Here is a 24,705-nt window from a genome sequence, read left to right on the forward strand (position 1 = left end):
CATCATTATACTTGTCCAAACAAATGTACATTTAGTTGTACCAGCCATTGAAAATGAACAAGAAACTGAAGAAACAAGGGTGGTCTAATAATATTTGTCCATGACCGTAGTTTCCTTTTTCTTTCTTTTTTTTGTAGCAATTTTCTTTTCCACATTGGTCGGATATAACTCTTATGTTTTTTATTTTTTGCATGTCAGATCACATCAATTGTTTTTTTTTTTAGAGTGACCAGTGACTACAGAATGTTGTCAGATTATTCACAATTTATTTCCCCAACTAATGACTAAATCACTATTTTAGAAAGGCCAATGACTGTAGAATATTTTCAGCAATTATTCAGATGCATGCAAACAATTTTTTAGAGTGGCCAATGACTGTAGATTATTTTCCAGCATTGGTCAGATGCAATTAAGCACTAATTATTTAGAGTAACCAATGACTGAATCATCATTTCAGAGAGACCAATGACAGCATAATGTTTTCAGCAATTATTTTAATACAATTTAACTCTTTTTTTAAAGTGACCAAAAACTGCAGAATATTTTCAGTTTTGTCAGATACAATGAATCACAACTTTTTCAGTGACCAAATTATCACGATGTTTTTTTGGGTTTTTTTTTTAGCGACCAAGGACTGAATCACTCTTTTGCAGTAGCGTGACCAATGACTTTTTTTCAGCATTTCATCAGTTAGTCACAACTTTTTAGAGTGACCAATGACTAATACAAATCTAAATAATAAAGGGATCTGTGAGAGAATAAAGTAAAACGTGCACGGTTTATTTCAGCTTCTGTCATGTACACAGACACATTATTGAAGAACACACTTCCACAAATCAAATCCATTCTTTTAAATAATAAAACAAAACTTTAAAATAAATTAATATTAAATTTAAAAAAAAAACATAAAGGGGGAAACCGTATAAATAATGCAATAAATAAGACCAACAATGTATTTTCTTCGTGGTTGGTATCTGTATTTATACAAAGTGCGCTCCATGAGGGGGACGAATAAATAATAAGATGCAGTGGTTGTTGCTATCAATAATACAAATAAATTAATCATCATACTTGATTGTCAAAGCATCATTGTGGTGACAGCTTTTTACAGTGCCTCTTATAGTGTAAAATCCAAATCCCCCCCGCCCCCTCCCAAAAAAAAAAACTAGAAAAAAAATGTTTTTTTTTCTGTGAATGTGTGTGTTTAAATCACCATGAACACTTTTTCGTGTGTGTGTTTAGTAATGAGGTAGACACACAGCCAAGACACAACTGTGTTTCTTCTTCTTATTGCGATGCGTTCGCTGCAGTGGGAATTTCCTAAACTCGCACAAAAGACACACTCAATTAAACAAACAAACAAACAAAACATGCATGTGGCTTGTTTTTCTCGTTCTCTCTATTTTTTTTTTTTACATTATCATGAAAAATAATCAACAAAAAACAATTCATCACATCGGTGCAACCTATTCACACAATATGTACATTGATAAATATAAAAAAGGGAGTCATTTGTATTTTTTTTTTGTACAATAATTATCTTATGAATGAAAAGTCCGCGCGTGGTGCGTTCAGGGTACATGGGTTTTCATCCAAATCGTCCGAGTCCATCGTCCAGATTTTGCCCATTTAAGAACATATTGACAAGACATTTCATCGCCTTAAAAAAATAATAATAATGGAAGACAATTACTCACACTCTGGCAGAAGTACAGATATGAAAAAAAGACACTAAAAGTCGTGTTTTTAAGTAAAAGGGAAAACAAATACAGATTCTGAAATGTACTTGAATTCAAAAGAAAAACATTATCACTACAAGACAGAGAAAATCTGCATTGGCCACAAATCATTCTTGTGCACGACAACTTCAAAAAAAAAAGAAAAAAATCTCAAATAAGGCCTCGGATGGGGAATATCTTGCTTCTCCTAAAGATTGATAGTTCCCCTTACTCCATTTCTGGGCTGTCCCTGTTTTTCTTTCCGGCCTTTCAAGTCCCCTAAATTGTTTTACGTCGTGACGTCATCTTTCGTGAAGAAAAATACAACAAAAATAACGTGACTGTGACAAAATAAGAGCAGAAAGTAGACATTTCTATTTTAAAGTTTTACCCAGGGTACAAGTAAAAAAAAAACGTGGACCAAAATAAATAAATTGAAAATCTACTCAAGTACAGTAACGAAGTATGTGTATTTCGTTACCTCCACTAATAAGAGGTCATGAAATGTCTCGTTTCGAGGCACAAACATCGCAGCCAGGCCACGGTTTGTCTCTGAAAAAAAGGGAAATTCGTTTTTATTTGTATTTTTCAACGGAGGTTAAAAAAAAAGAGGTAACATTGAGGCAATTTTGACCAAGTCAGTTGTGAAACGCAGATACCTGTTTGAAAATGGAGGGAGTAAAAATAAAGAAATAAACCTGAAGAATCTACTCAGGTACATTGACGAAGTATTTGGATTTCGTGACTTCCCAGAAGGTTCGTTCAGCTCGCAGCTCCAGAGGCACAGACATAGCAGCCGGTCCATGATTTGTCTCTCAAAAGTGAAAATGGGAAAAAAAGAAAAGAAAAAAGAAAAACCATTTTTTAAAAAGGACTTTTTGGGGGGTATGTGTGTGTGTGTGTGTGTGTGTGTGTGTGTATTATTAGTGCGTGGCCGAGAACTTCATGCGCTTCTGTTTCTGCCTCTGGTTGCAGAACCACACCCGCACCACGTTCTTTTTGAGGTCCAGCTTCTCGGCGATGGCCGCGATCTTCTCGGACGAGGGCCGCGGCTGCACGGCGAAGTAGGCCTCCAGCGAGCGCTTCTCCGGGGCCGCGATGGACGTGCGCTTGCGCTTCTTGTCGCCGCCGCTGAAGATCTCCGGCTTGGCCATCTTTTCGCGCTGCGCCCGCTCCGCCTCCTCCAGCCAGGCCTCCAGGATGGGCTTGAGCGCCACCATGTTGTTGTGCGACAAGCGTCAGGGACTCGAACCTGCAGATGGTGCTCTGGCTCAAGCAGCCCACGCCGGGGATCTTGAGGTTGGCCAGCGCCGCGCCCACGTCCGCCTGCGTCACGCCGAGCTTGATGCGCCGCTGCTTGAAGCGCTCCGCGAACGACTCCAGCTCCCGTGGGTCGGGCTCCGCGTCGCCGCCCGCCGGGCCCCCGCCGCCGCCGCCTACCACCACCCCCGACGCGCCGCCCCCGAGGGAGCCGTGCGAGCCCAGGCCGTGCGCGTGCATGTTGACGGACTGCGCGTGGTGGTGGTGGTGGTGGTGGTGGTGCTGCATGTGGTTGATGGCGCTCATGTGCGACGCCGTGGAGCACACGTCCGAGCCGGCCATGCCGCCCAGGGAGATGCCGGGCGTCAGGTGCTCCAGCAGGTCGCCCTCCAGGCCCTGCGCCGGCTGGTGGTGGTGCGCCGGGTGGTGGTGCGAGGTCAGCACGGAGGGGTGGTGCAGGTGCGCCGACGACGACGTGGGCGTGCACGTCATGCTGGTCATGCTGGTCATGGTGTGGTACGTGGCGTCCGGCTTGAACGGGTGGCTCTTCTGGGTCACTATGTCCACGGCGGCCAGCGCCTCGGCTCGCTGCAGGAGCGTCTCGTCGAAGCCGGCGAAGATGTTGCCCTGGAGCTGCGTCGGAAGAACATGGAAGAAGGACAACAATCACTCATTTCTTCAAAAACTTCAAATATTTGCTCATTTTTAAAGTGTTTTTTTTTTTTTGTTTTTTTTTTTTTTGGTCTCACTTTGGCCGGAAGTGACGGGGATTCACCATTGACACGCCCATAAATGCCGTGAGTTGGATTGACACAGTGACCGGAAGTGACTCGAAACTGAAGAATCTAACGTCAAGGTCAGTTTCAAGTGTTAGCCCAGATATGTGTGAAAACATTGAAACATCTTGTGGCCAAAAATGACAGATTTAACTTTAAGGGACATGCCCATATAGGGTATATATGGGCATGTTTGACATTTGAAACTTAAGATGGAATAAATATGGTCTAAATACTTTAAAGTAATATTTCCTGTGGGACTGGCATGCCCATAAATGGTCATTTCAAAGAGTTCATTGTATTTACACAGTGACCGGAAGGTGTCTGAAAATGGAAGAATCAAGTTTAATGACATGCCCATTAACGGTCATTTTCAAGTGTTATTTGTATTTGCAGTGTCTAGCGTCTAATTTTTAAATATGACAAATTCAGGTTAATGACATGCCCATATATAGTCATTTTGCTGTTATTTGACGTTAAGCAGTGACAGGAAGTGTCTAGGAACTGGTTCATTAAAAAGTTTAATTACATTCACTACATAGTCATTTTTCGCTGTTATTAATATTTATGCAGTAATACGAAGTCTGGAAAATAATAGGCTAATTAAAGTTTCACGCTTAATGACATGCCCATATATGGCGAGTTAGCAAATAAGTCCAGTTTAATGACATGCAAATATGTTGCATTTTCCTCCTCATTTAACCGGAAGTGTCTATAAATGCGATGAGTTACGTTTAAAAGCATGAATCTATTTTATGGTCATTTTGCAAATTACAGTTCCACTAACGTCGTATCGTCATTTTCTGTCACATGTCCACAGTGTCTGGAAACTGATTGGCCAAATTCAAGAGTCAAGTTAAATGACGTCATTTTGTTCTTTCAATTGAATTTGAAAGTGTCTGGAGATCTGACATTAATTGAAAGATTCATTGAACACACACACACACACACACGCACACAGACCACTCACACACACGCGCACAATTTTTGTAAAAAACAACTTTGTTTCCAGACTCTTATAGGTGAACTACTTTTACAGAGCTAATTACAAAGTTTCTAATGCCAAACTGTAATTTCAAATCATTAAAGAAAAACAAAAGCTTTTAACAATTTAATTGTCCCATAATAATATTTTCAGGTGATGTAAAAAAAAAAAAAAAAACTGCTAAAATGTATATGTCAACATTAAAATAATTTTAAAAAAGGTGAGTCCAAAATTACAAAGGTGCACGAGACAAAAATGTATTTTTAAAAAATAATATAAACAACAGATAAATCCTCAAGAAACCGCGTTTCATACTTTCCATTGAAAAACCATTTTTCCATACCCTGCTACTTTGAATGTATTTTTTTTGTCAATCTAATTAATTGGTCTTGGAAAGCAACTACTTGATTCCTTCCAAGACTAATTTCCACACACATTCCTCCCAGCTTTTGCGATTCAAGTAATCATCCCGTTTCCTCGTGTGCGTGCCATGTTGTGTGCCAGCAGCGTGGATTGACATTCATCTCAAATTAATATTTACAACGCCCCACACACACACACTTCCTTTTGAATAATTTGTGCCTATACAATGAAATGAGACAGACGTGATCTTGAATATGCAAAAATCACTGTAATAAATGACGATGTGTTTTAATAATAATATTGAAAGAGATTACTGTGATGCACTTTTTTTTACGGGAGGGTGGGGGGGGGGGGGAATAATCACAGCACCGAAAATGTAATTTTTGCCGCATTTTATGCGATTTTATTTTTTTTTTTTCCAATTGTCGGTGGTTTGAAGCTAAAAAATGAATTCATTTGCAGGATTTTGCCAAATTTGGACTCACCGACGGCGTGGGCAGGCAGGCCCGGCGGATGGCCTCGGAGCTGGAGTGCAGCGGCGTGTACTTGGGCTCGTGCAGGATGGGGTGCATGCTGAACGGCTGCTTGCTGTTCATCGACATCATGATGACGGATGTGAGGGTGAGACAGGCAGCTGTCCGTCGTCCTCTTTTTTTTTTTTTTTTTACACAAATATGGCGCAAAAAAACCCACCCAAAAGTGATAACATATATTAAAAAGAAAGAGGGGGAAAGGGGGTAAAAGGTCCTCCAATCCTCGCGTGTAGAGCACTTGAACGATGAAGACGAAATCGGCCCCCCATCCTGACGGTTTTATAAGGCGAGCCAGGGGAGAAAACCACGCCCCTCGAAGGCTTCTCAGCCAATCAAGAGAGCTAGTCAGAGTCGAGCCACGCCCATTCGCGTGCATCTCTCTCAGCTTCGGCTGCCGAGCGAGCCAGCCAGGCTGGGTGGCCTGCTGCTGCTGCAAAAAAAAAGAAAAATCATAATAAAACTTCTATGAAGAAATGCATGAATAGAAAAAAATATACAAAAATGATACAAACACAGTAATAAAGAGAAAGTCCACCTAGATTAAAAGGGTGATTTTTAAAAATGAGTAGAATTCCTTTTAAATCGTTAAAAAGCGGAAGCGCCTTTCAAAATAACTACGTGGGTTTTTGCTTATAAATACTTAATATTAAATATATATTATAAATAGACAAAGGTAAACATAGCATTTTTCATTACATTACAGTGAGGGGAAACAATTGATTATGGTCTCTCGGCGGATTTGAATAATTTTGCTGCTCATTTGAATGCATGGCGAGCCTCGTCGCACACATTAATTACGTACTTATTTGCCTATTTGGAAAAAAACAACAACCCAACGTTTCATTCTAATTTATTTGGCAACTCTGCGATTTCATTTTAAAATATATATATTTATTAAACAAGTACATCAAATTGATTTAAGGGATTCAATCTATTGATAACAGTCGATTAATCGCCAAATCCCACAATTAATAAACAATGCGACCACGCACACACGCACACACACACACACACACACGCACGCACACACACACACACACAGTTATTTATTCAGCTCGGGATTATTAATTGATGTGAGGCGCGCAGGAATTTCCTCCTGCTTGCCTGTGTGAACCACATTTACTTTCATGGCAATTAATGCATTAATTAATCATGCTTCGTTTACTTTGCGGGTGTCGTCGTGGAAGGGAGGGGGAGAGAAAATAAATTCCAAAATCAAACACCAAACTCTACGGATTGGATATAAGTGGCTCTCTCCTCGTGCTAATATTTACACATAATTCGTGAAATAAATCCATTTAACATTGACTGTTGTGTGGAACTAACTTTGTATACATGTATCATTGTATTTGATCAATTGTATTTATTTTTGACTGTATTAATTTACTGTATTGCCATTTGATTATTTTTATACAAAGGCATACAAAGTATACACATGCCTGTTCAAATGTCAGGTCTTGTGATTAAAAAATAAAATAAAAAATCTTTTACAAAGGAGAAGTCCCCAAAAAAAATGTGCACACTTGCTTATCAGGAAATGTCAGATAAAAGCCAGCTAGAACATCTGAATTTTATTTGGGGTTATTCTCTGCCATTTAACATGACTTTAAATGTGATTGGTTCATTCTGAACATAGCCCCCAATTTGTAGCTAAGTAACTATAATTAATGAAGTGATCCAAAAACAAGTAAGCAAAGAAATATCAGGAAAAGCCAACTAGAACATCTGAACATTATTTGGGGTTAATCAAAGGCCCTTTAAATGGTCACAGGTGTGTCCGACTCCCATTGAACATGAGTTTGAATGGGATTGGTTCATTTTAAACACAGACACGTCCTCAATTACAAGTGGGTGTGGACACTTGTGCAACTGCATTGCTTTTGAAAATACATATGTTGGTTTCAATTAATTATTTCACAGAATCTGGCATTTGAACTGGAGTGTGTAGACTTTTTTTTTTTTTTTTTTTAGATCCACTGTATGTTATACTATTACCATACATCAATTAATATGTTAATTACTACACAATTAGTAGATTAAACGAGACTCTCGACTCGAGAGAATAACGATGGGAGATGGGCAATAGAAAATATGAATAATGGGATTAATAATTCAACCAGTCACTTTTACTCTCTACTATAGGGGTGAAAATTATATTTAAATTACTCTGAAATTTAAAGGGCTAAATGTATGAAAATATTTGTATTTTTTAACAGTTCCTATTGCCAGCACTGCCTTAATAGAGATTATTATTATTATTATTATTATTATTATTAATTATTCATAATAATAATGTTTTTTTTCCTTTTTTTGGGGGGGTAACAGGTTTGTAAGCAGTGGCCCGCAAAAAAGAGCAGCGCACGGCGTAACCTGAGCGAGGTGCCCATTGTCCCCGGTGTGCGCGGCCCCCCTCCCGAGGGTCCCCGGGTGCTGCTCATCAAATATGCATCGGTCGCCATCCTCTGGGACCCGAGCAGGCAGGCAGGCGGGCAGGCGGGCGGGCAGGCGGGCAGGACGCTCCGGTGGGAAGGCGACACCAGCATGGAGTCCAGCTGCGGGGAGGCTGAGACGAACCCAGGTACGTACAGTCGGTGCGAGGTAAGATAGGTCCGGTGACCTCATTTCAATCAACTTTATTTACATTTTATTGGTTGCAGATCTGGATGAAGATCCAGTGATGTTTTCGTGAGGCCTCGGCGGAAGCCTGTGTCAAATCTCATACGACGGGTCTCTCCGTGTGTAAATCTGACACATTAAACAAAAGGACCATTAAACACTGCGTATTTAAACACCAAAATGTTCAAGCAAACTACATAATTTCGTTTAACAAACGTCAGCTAGCTTAATGCTAACATAAAATGCGAAACACCGTAGACAGGCTATTGAAAATTAGCATAGATGTTATGGTAATCATAAACCTTCAAACAACTGCTACTTTAACACATACAAGCAGAGCATTCAACAATGCTCACAGGTGTCTATTATCAAGTGTGTCTTCGGTTCTCTTTGTCAACATTTATTATTGTTTGTAAATGCCAAAAGGTACGTTTGAAGAATGATACCGTCTGTGTAAGGTGGTAGCGCGTATACGTATTTAATTGCCTGTGTGTGATGTCACGTGAGTGAGCTTGTGCTACTGTGTTTTTTGAGGCGTGTACGCTAGCTCAAACTATTGATGAGCTTTATGTGAAGGTGGTTTGTTTGTATTAAAAAATTGAGCTATTGAATGCAGTCGTTTATGTAACATGAGTTTGACCGTGTACATGCTAGATACATGGTGTTGATGCGTTGTTGATTATTTTTCATCAGTAAATAAATCAATCCAAATGGAGTCTCCATTAAGTGGCACAATCTTGTGGTACTATAAGCAATAACCAACGATTGGCATCAGTTATTTGCGAATTTTTGCTATATGTTTATTCCCAGCAAAGATTGGGGGTTCACTTTAATGTAAAAACACAAAAATAAAAACGCTTAAAAATCCGCAAACAAGGAACCACCATGTAGCGCGGGTTCACTATATGCTAAATCATTAGCGTGTCGTAAGGCACTACGTATGGGAAAATAAAAGGTGTATTTTTACGTGCTGGATGGACTCCTCGGGTGTCCGGTCGAGCTTTTTTGACGGGCAAAACAAGCCCGCCGCACCGCGTCTTTCTGCCACAGTGAGCAAATGGAAGCTGTGCCGCCACGCACGCCGACATCCAGCGCGGTCTTTTCCACGTTCCTTCTTTTCCCCGCTTCCACCTTGAATTATTCATACCGCGTAAAATCTGACGTTGTAAACTTCGCGACAGTTCACCAAACTGGCCTTTGAGGTGGGGGGAGAGGTGCGGGGGGCACGCGGCGGGGCGCGGGGCCTCGCCAAAGGGTAGGCGGTGTCTAACCACACACTTTTAATGTAATTGCCTGTAGGGGTCCTTGTGAATATTTCATTGTCTGCCAGTACAAATTAAAGACGCGAGTGCTTCTCTCAGGAGGAGAGATCCTCTCTCTTTGCACTTTACCTGCAAATTTGTACAACCCGGACGGGAAACGGAGACCGTGTTCCTTCCGCTTGAAGTGATGACAATCCCGCGCTCGCCAGTGTGTCATCGCTGTAGTGCGTCACACTCGACAAGACAACCAGCCTGACCTCGATTGCCAGTCTTAATGGTTGTCGTTGTTAATGTAGCAGAAGTTGTCATAGTTGTTGTTGATGTACAACCCCAATTCCAATGAAGTTGGGACATTGTGTTAAACATAAATATAAACAGAATACAATGATTTGCAAATCATGTTCAACCTATATTTAATTGAATACACTACAAAGACAAGATATTTAATGTTCAAACTGATCATCTTGATTGTTTTTAGCAAATAATCATTAACTTAGAATTTTACGGCTGCAACACGTTCCAAAAAATCTGGGACAAGTGGCAAAAAAGACTGAGAAAGTTGAGGAATGCTCATCAAACACCTGTTTAGAACATCCGGACTGTTTTGGATGCAAAGTTCAAACGCCAGCATCTGTGATGGTATGGGGCTGTGTTAGTGCCCATGGCATGGGTAACTTACACATCTGTGAAGGCGCCATTAATGCTGAAAGGTACATACAGGGTTTGGAGAAACATATGCTGCCATCCAAGCAACGTCTTTTTCATGGACGCCCCGGATTATTTCAGCAAGACAATGCCAAACCACATTCTGCACGTGTTACAACAGTGTGGCTTCATAGTAAAAGAGTGTGGGTACGAGACTGGCCTTTCTGCAGTCCAGACCTGTCTCCCATTGAAAATGTGTTGCGCATTATAAAGCGTAAAATACGATAACGGAGACCCCGGACTGTTGAACAGCTGAAGCTGTACATCAAGCAAGAATGGGAAAGAATTCCACCTACAAAGCTTCACAATTAGTGTCCTCACTTCCCAAAAGGTTTATTGAATGTTGTTAAAAGAAAAGGTGATGTAACACAGTGGTAAACATGACCCTGTCCCATCTTTTTTGGAACGTGTTGCAGCCATAAAATTCGAAATGAATAGGTGCAGCTGTTTATTTAGTAGGAGGTGTAATTTATAATGTTAATGTAGGAGTTGAGGCGGCACGGTGGATGACTGGTTAGAGCGTCAACCTCACAGTTCTGAGGACCCGGGTTCAATCCCCGGTCCCGCCTGTGTGGAGTTTGCATGTTCTCACCGTGCCTGCGTGGGTTTTCTCCGGGCACTCCGGTTTCCTCCCACATCCCAAAAACATGCATTGATTGGAGACTCTAAATTGCCCGTAGGTGTGACTGTGAGTGCGAATGGTTGTCTGTTTGTATGTGCCCTGCGATTGGCTGGCAACCGGTTCAGGGTGTGCCCCGCCTCCTGCCCGATGACAGCTGGGATAGGCTCCAGCACGCCCGCGACCCTCGTGAGGAGAAGCGGCTCCGAAAATGGATTGATGGATGTAGGAGTTGATGTTAATGTAGGAGTTAATATAAATGTTAATGTAAAGGGAGATGAGGACAAGTGTAGTTGTTAATGTAGTAGTAGTAGTTGTCTCAGTTGAAATTTTTAATTTAGTAGGAATTGTCCATAGTTGTTAATATGACCAAACTTGTCATTGATGTGGTTGTTGTTGTTCTTGTAGTAGAGATTGTAGTTGTTAATGTAGTAGTAATTGTCATAGTTGTTAATGTAGAAGCAGATGTCCTAGTTGAAATTGTGCATGTAGTAGGAGTTGTCATTGTTGGTTAATGTAGTAGGTGTTAAATTAGTTGTTACTATGGTAGGAATTGTCTTAGTTTTAGCTGTTGGTGTAGTAGGAGTTGTTGTAGTTGTTAATTCAGTCGTATTTTTTTGTAGTTATTAATGTAGTAGGAGTTGTTGTAGTTGTTAATGTAGCAGTAGTTGTCCTAGTTGAAAATGTTAATGCAGTAGTAGTAGAAGTTGATGTAGTTGTTACTGTAGAGGGAGTTGTCATATTTGTAGGCATTAATGTAGTAGTAGTGGCTATAGTTGTTAATGGAGTAGCAGCAGTGGTTAATTGAAGTTGTTAACGTACTGTAGCAGTTAGTTGAAGTTGTTAGTTGAAGTTGTTAATGTAGAAGGAGTTGTCATACCGTAGATGTAGTTGTTAACGTACTGTAGCAGCAGTTGTCATAGTTGAATTTGTTGATGTAGTAGGAGTAGTGGTCACAGTATGAGTATTCTTCTGTCATTGCTGCAACTTCACTTTTTCAGTTTGAATAGTTGTTGCCATAGTTGTGATGTACAGGAGATTTTTTTTTTTTTAAGTTGTAGCTGTCATTTGCGCAGCAGTTATGGCGGAGGCTGTTGACATTTTAAGAGCAGCGACGACAAATGGCAAGCGAGCCTGATGGAGGAGAAAAGACAGAAGACATATTTTGAATCAATAGATTAACTGAGTGCTCATGTATTATGCGACGTAGTTGTAAAAGTTGGCCGAGATTGGCGTGTAAAAGCTTCGACTGTTTACACGTTAGCATCCAGCTAGCCAACCCGCTCGCTTAGTAACCTGTTTCAGAAGGTCGTAATCACTACCTTGTCTGACTTGACTTTGAAGTACGGTGGCCCAAAAATAATAATTATAATAATAACTATATATGTATATTTAAACTAATAATGTTGACAGCAGCAACTGTTTTTTTTTTTTTTAAGATCATCAGTTGAAGTTGTTCACTTCAAATGTGTGAATGTAATAGTAGTTGTCATAGTTGAAGCTGGCGATTTAGTAGGAATTGTAGTTGTTAGTATAGTAGGCGTTGTTGTAGTGGAGTAACGAGTTTTTGGAGATGTTGATGTAGTGGTTGTCATAGTTGTGGCTGCTGATCGAGTAAGAGTGGTAGTTGTTAAAGTAGTATGTGTTATTATAGTTATTAATGTAGCAGTAGTTTTTGTTGTTGTCAGTAGGAATTGTAGTTGGTAATGTAGTAGGAATGGAAGTTTTAATGTAGTAGGAGTTGACATAAATTTAGTGGCAACAGACTCCAGGTTTTTGTAGTCATACATGTAGTAGGAATTGTAGTTGTTAATGTAGCATGAGTTTTTATCGTTGCTAATGTATCAGGAGTTGTCATGGTTCTGAATGGAGTAGCGGTCTTTGTAGTTCTTATTCAGTAGTTGTCATAGTTGTGGTTGCAAACTTAGAAGTTGTTTTCATAGTTGTAGTTGTTATTGTGGTATGAGTTGTAGCTGTAGTTGGAGTTGAGGTTATTAATGTATTAGTAGTTGTCATAATTGTAGTTGTTAATATGATGGCATCAGTCATAGTAATTTCGTTGAGAACGTCGACTGCCTCGCTCCCGTTTTAGAGTCCCCGTGCTATCAGGGCGGTAGAAGGCGACAGTGCCCCTCAGTGGTACGATCCACCGAGGACCAGGCATCAAACGACAACCCCCCTCGCCCCCCCTCACGTGGCTCATTAGCATACAAACAAAATCCTGTGTGCTGTAGTACAACAATAGCGCTGTCAAACAAAAGGCGTAAACAAGCAAAGATATGTCGCGCATCACAAATACATTTTTTTTAGAACTTGCGTCTCTGATGTTTGCCGCCGGAGGGGCAGCCGGGAAGAGACGCTCAGAAGACGAGTCGGAGCTATTTTCAAATTACGACAAGAGAGATGGATCCAGAAATGCTGAGTGACGTACTACACGCTGGATTCGGCCAATTGCGACGTAGAAGCATCCAAACGGAAACTGGATGGAGTGGCATTTTTTACATTTATAACAGTTTTCCGCGACGGCGGTCTTCCAATTTTTTACAATTGTTATTTTTTTCAGGCTGTTTTCATAGTTGGAGTGATTGTTGTCATAGGTGGGATGTTTAAAAACAAAATTACTTTAAAATATGAATGTGTCCCATAAAGTTAGCACTTTACGCTAGTCTACTAACTTTCACATCATGAGTGCTGACTTTAAACATAATTATGACAACGTTTAGCAGATGTACTCGCATGTTTTTTTTTTCCAGTGCAATAAAAAATTATAAAAACGGGGAGAACAATTAATGTTAATGTTATTTTTATTCGGTGGGGGGGGGGGGCAAATAATAAAACATTTTAAAAAAAAAAAGCTGACAAAATTAATGTAGGTACACACATCCAGCTGGTGCGGGCCAAGTGAGGTCTTTGTGTTGCGCATACCCCGTCCCCCCCTCGGCCTTGACTCCCCAGCAGTCTCGCACTAACAGGATTAGAGGACGGAAGGACCTGGCGACGTATGTGAATATGGAGGGGCGGGGGGGTCTTTTAAGGGGAGACTATCGTCCCCCAAAGGCTCCGAGACCCCCGTCCCCAAGGGACATGAGACGCTGGTGGGACACTGAATTCATCCATGTGAACATGTGTCCAAGCATGTGGAATACGCAGCTCGATACTCGACTACTACTACTTGCACGGGACTAATCTAGGACGGAGGAGAAAGATGTCACCTCAAAGCACACAAAATGATTAATCACACTGATTTGACGTAGTAATGGTACAGTTGTGTTTGTTTTGTACTTTTAATTGCACGAGTTGTTGAAGTTTTGGTCAATGTTGTACTTGTTGAGGTGGCAGTTATCGTAGTTGTAGTTGTTGATGTTGATGTAGTCGCAATAATAGTTGTTGTCATAGGTGTAGTAGTTACAATAGTTGCTGTTGATGTACTTGTCGAAGTTGTAGTTGTTAATATCGGAGGAGTAATAGTTGTTATCACAGTTGTACTTGTTGCGGTTGTACCTGTAGTTTTACTTGTTGATGTAGTAGTAGGAGGATTTGTTGTCATAGTTGTGGTTTTTGAGTTAGTAGTTGTCATAGTTGGAGCTGTTGATGTCGTAGGAGTAATAGTTATTGTCGTCATGTTGTCGTGTTGTCGTTGTTCATGTAATGGGAATACTATTTGTTATCATAGTTGTAGTTGTTGTCATAGTTATAGTTGTAGTTATTGAAGTAGTAGTTGTCATAGTTGTAGGTGTTGAAGTAGTAGGAGTAATAGGTGTCATAGTTTTTAGTTTCTTCTTTTGGTAGTATTACCGTAGTTGTTGATGTAATCAGACTAATAGTTTTTGTCATAATTGTTGAGGTAGGAGCTGTCATGTTGTAGTTGTTCATGTAGTTGGAATACTTTCATAGTTGTCGTAAGTGTAGTAGATGTCATAGCTGTAGCTGTTTGTGTAGTATAAGTGATAGTTCTTATGACAGTTGTTCTTGTTGAGGTAGCAGCTGCTATAGTTGTTGATGTAGTTGTAGTTATTGTCATTGTTTTGTAGTTGTTAACCTAGCACTAGTTGCTGTCACAGTTGTATTTGCAATGCAATTCTAATTAGATGTAGTTGTTGATGTAGTAGTAAGTCCTCTGAGACTCTTATGATTAAGGGCCATTCAAAAAAACTGGACTTGATAAACTAGTAGCAATTCTCTTTGTTGTGGTTGTTAATGGAGTAGTTACGCTTACGGGACGTGGGGATTGCCCTGATACTCTGTGATGTATTAACCAGCCTGACCGTGCTGGTTTGTTTTCGGAAGGAATTTGCCGCTGGGGACGCCGCGTCACCTGTCCCGCTACATCTACGTAGCGTACCACGTCAGGGAGCGAGCGGTGGCCCTCTCTCATTACGCCGACGCTAAAATAATGATGACGGAATATCCATTGTATTATTTATTCATCCCGTCCCCCGGGCCGAGGGGGAGCGAGGACGCGTATAAAATTTGCCGCCCGGCCCCGACGCCGCTCACTCGCCGAGCGGAGGCTCAGCGACTCACTATCGCTTTCTTCTACTACTTCGTCCTTCTTTTCTCTCGTCTGACACCCTTCGGCCATCCCAGCCTGTGCTTTACTTTTTCATATGCTCTTTTCCAACACGGACGGGATTAGCAGGATGCCTCAAAGAAGATTGGCTTGGAATGGCGCACCCGTGTCAAAGGGTAGGGTGCCGTGTTGTCGGGGCGGGGTGGGGTGGGGGTGCGCCACCCGCACAATGGGGCCCATTGAGGGTGCCACGGAGGGCTGACGTGACAGCTGCGTGACGGGCAGGAGGAGGCGGCGGGGTCGCAACAGGTGAGCGATGCTCAAGTCACGCTGACTAATTATCGCCTATTGATCCATTAATGGTGGCTACTGTTATTCCGGAGCACGAGTAAACCAATCAAATGTAAAAATATTGTCAGCCTGTGTGGCTTTATTGAGTAGGTTGACTTGCAACGACACAGAAAATTGTGTTCACAATGGGGCAATTTTTCCGAGACATAGTACAAAATTGCGTTACATTTGGTAGGGACGTATACACATTTGTGTTAACATTTAGAAATTTTGGCAGGAATAAACCTCAAAAGTTTGTTATATTTTGGTCAAAATTGGCAAATCCAGCAGTAAGGCACATCAAATTTTGTTAGAATTGCTCAATTTGGCGGAGATATGCTTACTGTGTTACATTTGGCAGCGAGACACTTGAAATACAAAAGTTAAGTTAAATTTGGCAGGGACACGAAAATGGTGTTAAAATTTAGCAGTCTACATGTGAGAGCGTGAGTGTGAGAGTTTGTGAGAGTTATTGGTTGACCTCGAGAGAGTGAGAGTGTGTATCGTGGGACGTTGTGTTAAAATTGGTAGACCTGGCAGAGACATACATTTAATACATAAAATGTAATCCATAATAAATATATAATGAATTTTCAATAATAATGTAATACATTCAATTTAATAGCGTGTTTCGCTGCAAGTGTTATTGCAGCCGGGGCTAACTATAGCAGTCCATATGTAAAATTGGACTCTACGTTGTGGTATTTGTGGTATAATTTGGACACTGACCTTCTATTTACTGTCTTGCATTTAGGTACAAAGACAAGTGACCTCCAGGCTGATTGGCTAGTGGGAGTTGAGCCAAAATGGCTGCCGATAGTGATCTTCTGTGGATCTTGTTTCACCTTCCAAAGCCCTGGAAGCACATAAAGTGAACCTCCGTTTGTCACAGGGGAAAAGTTCTGCGATAGATGAAAATCCCCAATACACAGAGACCATATCGTAAACATTATTTTTCAAACCGTTTTACACCTATTTAAACGTAAGACATTCGTAAACATATTAAAACACACTTTTCGAAGTATTCCGCCCGTTCTCACGCTCTCGCTGTAAAGACATGGGGGACTATCATATAAGATCACTTTGTGGAAACATAAAGAAGATCCTCTCGCACAAACAGTGCTCCAAATAGGAGGCGAAGTGTGCTTGCTTCAAGCTATTTGTCACTCCAAGTTGGGCCCCACTCTAAAACTGAGACATAAAAAAACTAAAGAGAATTAAGCATTGTATATTGAAAGAACAAAATGTTCAACCAAAACATATACCTGTAATGTCATCGCGCGAAAGTCCTCTGGCTTAATGCTAACATATAATATGAAACACCATAGACAGGCTTATGGAAATAAGCGTAGATGTTGGAGGAATTATAAACCTTCAAAGTGCTACTTAAACACACACGGAGCAGCAACACATGCAATCAGAACATACAACAATACTCACAGCCATATATATATTCTCTCTCTGTGGGAACAACGACTAATACTGGAGCTTAGTTGGTTAGGGACCCGCTCTGCCTCTTCTTCTTGCCATTAATTGGGCTACGTCTTCCAGTACAACTCACTGCTGCCCGGCATGTTGTGGCAAAACGTGGTACTACACCGAAGGCGTGCAACTCTAAATACAGACGTGCCTTTGTACTGTAAAAATAGAATTAAAAAGTATGACGTAAAAATCGGTAGAGGCGCAAACAGTTCACTTTCCTTCAAAATGACGTTTCAACATCTTTATGACATTTCCGAGTGTGCTCACAATCAGGCGAGGCATTCCTTATATTAGCGACGCATTAGCGCGCCGCCCGGGCCCTGCTGGGACACGCGTTTGGGTGCGCGCGCCATCAATAATGCAGCACGTTTCCGCGGTAACTGCCCGGCAACCGCGCACCAGGAAGTTGAAGCGATGACGACGAAGCGAAAGGGAGTGAAAGAGAAAAGCATTGAACGCACATTCTGGCAAGGCTTTGCGGTAATGACGACTAATGCATTCCAGAAGGGAACAAAATACAGTAAAATTCAACATAAACGTGCAAAAATCCCAACTGGTTCTGATGATAATTACCATATTGAGAAGAAACTGAACATGTTCAATGAGACTTTTATAAACCCGATCCAACCGGGATTCAACTTGATTCAACATTACAGTTTCTGACCCGGCATACACTGCGTTAAAATTGGTATATTGGGTTAAAATTGGGGTACATTTGGCAGGAATACGTCAAATTGTGATTTTAAAAAAACTGTCATTGAGGTAGAGACACGTTTGAAATTGTGGTAAAATTGGCAAATCTATCAGAGACGCATATAACATTGTGATAAAACTACAGTAAACATCCCAGAGACACATATCCAATTGGTAAATTTGTCAGACACACAGATCAAATTGTGGAAAATCAGTCAATTTGGCAGACATGCAGCAAAATGTGTTAAAATAGATTCATTTGCTGGAGACACATCGCAAATGATGTTAAAAGGGCTAAATCTGATGGTGACGTACAGCAAATTGTGTTCAAAATGTATACATTTGACAGAGAGTCCAAATCTGGAGTAGACTCATATAGCAAGTGTATTAAAATTAGTAAATTTGGCAGAGACATTATAAAGGTTTTAGTAAATTTTCTTTTTTTCTGGAACTCTTTTATTTTTTATTTTTTATTTTTTTACATTTTTTTTTGATTACATGTTTCAGCAGCATGTAACAAGTGAAACAGGGAGAAAAGAAATGCATCTCCACTCCTGGTGTAAAACATTTATTGGCTGTCATTTGCAACAGTGAATTATTAAACATTCATCTGTTTGCCAAATATTCCGATGAGTCTCATTTTCAACATGTAATAAGACATTCTAGTCAATCTCACTGTACGGGAACCACAGTTGAAATCCGCAGTCGGAGCGAGAACAGCGCGTAACATAGACGTCTTAACGCGTAACACAGCTCCCTTGTCGTCTCTGATAAATACTTGATGTCCCGGCTATCTGTGTAACACTTTTCTTGGCGGAGGTCACGCAACTTTGTCAGGGGCGACGGCATTATTGATTGCCGGCGTGGAGAGGTGCAACAATCATCATAAATAATTCTCCTGAAGAGGAAATGCATTTTTTATGTTTTTACTTGACCTTAATTTAAGTCGTACAAGCGTGATATCTTATTTACGAGCTCTGCAACAGATGGGGAGAACCATTTAGGACACTTAATACGACTACACTACTACTGTCTGTGTCAGGGTATGTGCATGTGTGTGCATGTATGCGTGTGTGCGCGTGTGTATGTGTGTGTATGAGACCGAGCTTTGTGAGAGTGACTGTGAGTGTGTGTTCGTAAATGGTAAATGCACTTTATCTCCACCGTCCCGGTGCCCAAAGCGCTTGTGAGTGTAGGCATATGTGAGATTCTGTGAGTGAGAGAATGTGAATGCAAGTGGTGTGTGAGAATAAGCTCGAGAGTGTTAGTGTAGCTAGTATGTGTGTGTGCTTGAGAGAGTGAGAGCAAGATTGTGTGAGAGAGACAGTGTGACAGCGAGACCTCTGAGAGCAAGAACGTGTGAGAGCGATATTGTGTGAGGGTGAGTGTGTGAGAATGAGAATGAGCTCCTGTGAGAGCAAGATTGTGTGAGAGCGGGCGTGTGTGAGAGTAACTACGAGCACAGAAACCAATTTGGACGTCATATTCTTTGCATTTTTTTGTCATTTTAAAAACATTTCAACTAAACAAAAATATGGTCACGTTTTTCTTTTTTTCCAAAATGAAACAGGGGAACCGTTTTTAGTTCCCCCCTTATTTCCCACTAAATGCTTGCTGTTTCCTTTCCTCTAAATATGACTGCAATGTGCCCGGATTCCAATATTGCTGCTGGACGCTGCGTCGCATGATCACACGTTCAAAAAGGAAAACGCACAAGAAAGAGATGGAATTATGGTGGGAGGGGTAGCGGGGGGGGGGGGGGGGGGGGGGGGTGATGTGTCAAAGAACGAGAGAGGGCTGGATAAAAGCGTCTGTAAGCGTTCTCCCCGTTTGTGAAGTGTGTCGCTCGGCCTTCTGGGATCGCGCAGCCGCAGCCGCCTCCTCCAGTAATCAGCCTTCGGAGACGGCCTCATCCATATTGCATGCTCTTTACCATCGCCTCTGATGGTGACGGCGGGGAGATACTTTTAACGGGATGGGAATGGTGGAAAGAATGCCCCACAGTGTATCGGTTGGTGCCTGGGGTGGGGGGGGGGGGGGCATCACAGAAAGCAGAGTGGGGGGGGGGGGGGGTCACTATGTTCTGAACCGTCATTCAAATCAAAGGGTGGAGGGCTCGTCATGAGATATACACTCAAACATCTAAAGTACCTCTGGTAGAACATCATCGGTTCTAATGGAAGCTCAGAGGGTAGACCCCCACCCCCACCCCCACCCCCCACCCCACCCACTGCCCCCGCCAACCTGATCGCGTAAACTTGAGAGAAACAGACGGAATGTCTTCGCTTTCATCCCATCAAATATGAATTTATCGCAGGACTGCATTCAATCAATATCAGGTAGTTTGGGTCACGTTATTTTTATAAACCGTACAGGATAAATCACTCGAATGAAGTGATTTAAGGAAGGAAGGGAAGCAGGATAGCATGAGACGTAGGATGGAAACATGGATAACATGAAAAGAAGAAAAGAATGACGGAAGGAGAGAAGATAAGAAGGAAGGAAGGGTGGATGGATGGATGGATGGAGGAAACAAGGATGGAAGGATTAAGGAAAGGAGGGATGAAAGGTTGGAAGGAAGGATGGGTGAAGGTTATAGGTTATAGTGGTGAAAGTTATAGTGACCCAAACAGACTATCTAGCTACAATATGCAATAATGGAAAAGATTTGTTATTGTTTACGGGTCAACTTGACCCGCAATTCAATGGTAAGGTTGTAGTGATATTACACCCTCACTTATTACACAAACTACAACACAAAAAAAATATTTAGCAGCAGTACAATGAGCAATACTGAGAAAATAAATCTAGATTTCTACGGGTCAATTCGACCCAGGATGTAATAGTAATGTTATAGGGACAGTGCACCCTCACTTAATACACAAAATAGTACACGGCAACCCAAACAGACTATATAGCTACAATTCGCAATGACAAAAAGAATCAATATTTTTTACGGGTCATTTTGACCCACAATATAATGATAAGGTATAGTGACAGTACACCCTCACTTAATACACAATACTCACTCCACTACAACCCAAACACTGTCTAGCTACAACGCGCAATAATTAGATAATCTATAAATTTTACGGGTCAATTTGACCCGCAATCACTTTAAAGTGACAGTACACCCTCACTTAATACACAAACTATAACCAAACAAAATATCTAGCTGCAATACAATGATCATTCAAAAGAACTAATTCTGTCTATTTACGGGCCAGTTTGACCCGCAGTATAACGGGGAGGGGGGTTCTTATAGGTTCCATCTCATTGACTCCCACTAGCTACAGTACAAAGTGTAATAATAATAATGATGATAATAATAAGCAGTCGCAGTAGCTGCTTGTGGTTTGGGTGTTGGGCTGGATGGCTGTATGGACGGGTGGGGTGGTGGTGGTGGGGGCGGGGGGGGGGCGGTGGGGGGCTTTTGTGGGGGTTGTTTGTCGCTCCGCTGAGGATAATGGGAGCAATGGGAGCAGCCCAGCCAGGCAGCATATGGCCAGGCTGGGCTGCCTGCTGGTGCACCAGCTGTGGAACCGATGGCTGAGATCACACAACCCCTAAAGAGGCCATCCTCACCACCACCACCACCACCATCATCATCATCATCATCATCATTGTCCCTCCCACCGCCGCTTTATGTTTTTTTTTTCTCACGGGGAGCGACTCGGTGCTAATGCTAGCCAATTAGCTATGTGGAAAGTGTCAATGTTAAATGCGGCTTACCTACAGTACAGGTTTTCTTGTATTGAGCGTCAAATTGACTCGTCTTTTGTTTTCCATTCATTTCCCATAAGTTATCTATTTTCTGTATTTAAAAAAAAGAAATAATACAACAAAAACTGAAATGACGGAAGCTGAAGAAGTTTTATCTGAATTTAGTTGTACGTTGAAGATTTATCTTTAGGCCTATCTATAGCTATTTTTCAACATGCAAACATTGTGGGATAAAACTTCTAAGGGCAGCAGAAGAACTTTTTTTTCTCATTTGCTTTGTAAGTATAGCACAAAACCTACCCTAAAACTGAAATGATTTTTTTTACACATAAAAATGTATTGTAGTATTGCAGCTAAATAGTCCACAAAGTCTTATTAATGAATATAATCTCATTAACTAACAACTAATAAAAAATTCTTTACTCGTCCCAAGCTGGAAAACAAAGTCAACAATAAGAATAATTGAAAAAATGGGTAAAATATCTTTTTTTTTACTTTTTTTTTTTTTTTACCAGTTTGTTGTGCCGTCCAATGCCATTTAAATGCAGCCGACGGCGTGCCTGCGCCCTCCCATCTCCGACTTTAGCCTCGAGGCTTTTCTCAAAGTCTTGCAGTGCTATTAGCCTCAGTGTGCTAGCCCTCCCTCTGCTACATTACACCCGCATCGCCCCCCACCAAACCCCTCGCCCTGTGTGGCCCCCACCCTGGTCGGTGGGACGCTCTGGCTCGGCTACAGTTTCACTCAAGGTTCTGCTGCTCCAAATAACGCTAAATCATTGAAGATCAAATTGATGAATACATTTTCAAAATAATTAAAAAGTACAAAAGAAATCGGAATTTACATCAGTGGACGATCTATTCCATTTATGGATCTGAACCTGGATCGTGATCAAAATTCAATTTGGTCATTAAATGAAGCTAAACGGCAAATTTTAGTAGGATTTATATTTAAAAAAAAAAAAAGTTGATAAATTCATCCTACAGTCAGACCAAAGCTATGCACCAGATTGCATTACAAATTTGTTAAAAACTGGAGCAGTTCAATTTGTGTCACGAAAATGATCCAGGGTCAGATGTATGATCCGACACATGAACAAAAGTCCCACCAAATTCCTTAGAAAATACGTTAACAAGTCTTTTATAAAGTCCATGTTAGAAAAACGATCCGCACTATGATAAAAAAATTTTAAAAAAATCCCTTTTTATCATGGTCATATTGAAATGACACATCAAATTCATTCTTACAAAGTTTTATCAGTAATGTGTTTATTTCGTTCGCATGGAATTTGGTGTCCTTGTTGCAACACGTTACAAAAATCCTGCGCTTAATATCAATTTGATTAGTGCGTCCAATGGTCATACTTGTCGTAAACTTCACGCAAACTTCGATCGGTAATGTGTTCACGACCTTCGCCTGGAATTTAGTCTTCTTTTTACAGCACGTAGAAAAAAAAAAATCATCCACATCCACCACTAGGCCACTATTTCCATCTAGCTAGCTGTCTTGCACAGTAACCAGCTAGCTGTACCTTAGCTATCTATTTGTGTGTGTGCGTGTGTGTCTATGCTGTTGCTATGGTAACAGTTGCTAACCAGATACTGGAGGAGAAGATAGATGTCACTGCGTCATGATGTTGCCAAAATTTGGTTCAAGTCTCGGTTGTGATGGTTTGCTAAGTCGCTAACGTGCACATACGCACACAACACAACACAACACACACACAAACACACACATGCACACACATGTATCAGCTGTCCCCCTGATAGTCCGCTGTCTCTTGGGAAACTCACCTCTTTATAGAAATACCCACCCACACACACATGCACACACACACCTTTGTTTACTAAACTTTCCGCCTTTGAAATATTTATTAGCGTTGGGAGTCTCACACAGTGTGTGTGTGCGTGTGTGTGTGTGTGTGTGTAGATGAGGTGTCATATTTGCCTTCAGCATTCTCCTCTTCTTCCTCGTCGAAACACGACCCTGTTCTCGTGCCACGTGCAACAAACAAAAACACACACACATACACACAATATACGAAAGAAAACACAAAATACACAACACGATGACCGATGCTGTGTCCTGAGCGAAGACAACAAGGGGAAGGACTTGACCCGAAAACCGCAACCCGACATATCAGGTGTGCACAGGTGTGTGTGTGTGTGTGTGTGTGTGTGTGTATTGGATTGATCAACATCATGTGATCGCTTTTAACACAATACATATAACATATTTGACAACTTTCATAGGGAATTTTGTGTAGTTTTGGTAAGACATTGGTGTACTGGATGCAGTTAAATTTCTTAACATGCCGTAATAAGGACCCCAAAATCCATGCAAGAGTTGTAAACACATTATCCATAGAATTTGGTATGTAATTTCGCTAGGTATGACCTTTGAAGGAATTGATGAAATTGTTTTGTTTTTTTTGCTGGATGCTGGTATTTTTTTTATAGACATGGCGTAACAAAGACACCAATCTCGTAAACACATTACCAATATAATTTAAACGAATAGAATAAAATGTTGCTGTGTACTGGAGACGGATAATATGTACACCCAAAGATTTTTTTAATCTTATTAGAAAACATAAAAATTTGTTATAGAAATTTTTTTTAATTGCGTGCAGGACACTGTTAAAATTTTCAACATGCTGCGACAAAGACCAAATTCTATGCGAAACTACGTGAAAGTCATAAACATTAATGATTGAATTTTGCGTGTACCTTCGGTGTAAATATGACGTAACTTTTTATCACGTGCAGTATGTGGTAAAAATACAAGGACACCAAATTCCATGCCAAAGTCGTACACAGACACTAGCTTTACTGTGATTGTTCCACGAATTGATAATATTTTATTGGGAGCCGGATGCGGTTGATTTATTTTTAGTAACAAGGACACCAAATTCCATGTAAAATTTGTCAACACACAATCAATATAATTTGGTGTCTCGTTCCATCAGACAAAGTCATCTTATTTTAATCGTGCTGGATGTGGTTAAGTTTTTTTTTTTCAACACGCTGCACCAAGGACACCAAATTCCATGCAAAAGACATATAGGACTGTGTGAAACAATGTTGGTGCATGGTTTTGCTCGCTCATTTCACGTTTTCATGGTTTATCCCA

At 41.0% G+C, this 24,705-nt stretch overlaps 1 protein-coding gene across 1 annotated transcript; it reads right to left on the reverse strand.

Moving 5' to 3' along the window:
- Window positions 1–1,195: 1,195 nt before the first annotated feature.
- pou4f4 (POU class 4 homeobox 4) lies at window positions 1,196–5,782 on the reverse strand. Its single transcript, XM_061702536.1, is given in 3 exon segments — window positions 1,196–2,953; window positions 2,955–3,611; window positions 5,588–5,782. Coding segments are annotated over 3 exon segments (1,089 nt in total). The 5' UTR covers window positions 5,708–5,782; the 3' UTR covers window positions 1,196–2,641.
- Window positions 5,783–24,705: the final 18,923 nt, after the last annotated feature.

Source organism: Phycodurus eques, chromosome 17, assembly GCF_024500275.1.
Source record: "Phycodurus eques isolate BA_2022a chromosome 17, UOR_Pequ_1.1, whole genome shotgun sequence".
Lineage (NCBI taxonomy): Eukaryota > Metazoa > Chordata > Actinopteri > Syngnathiformes > Syngnathidae > Phycodurus > Phycodurus eques.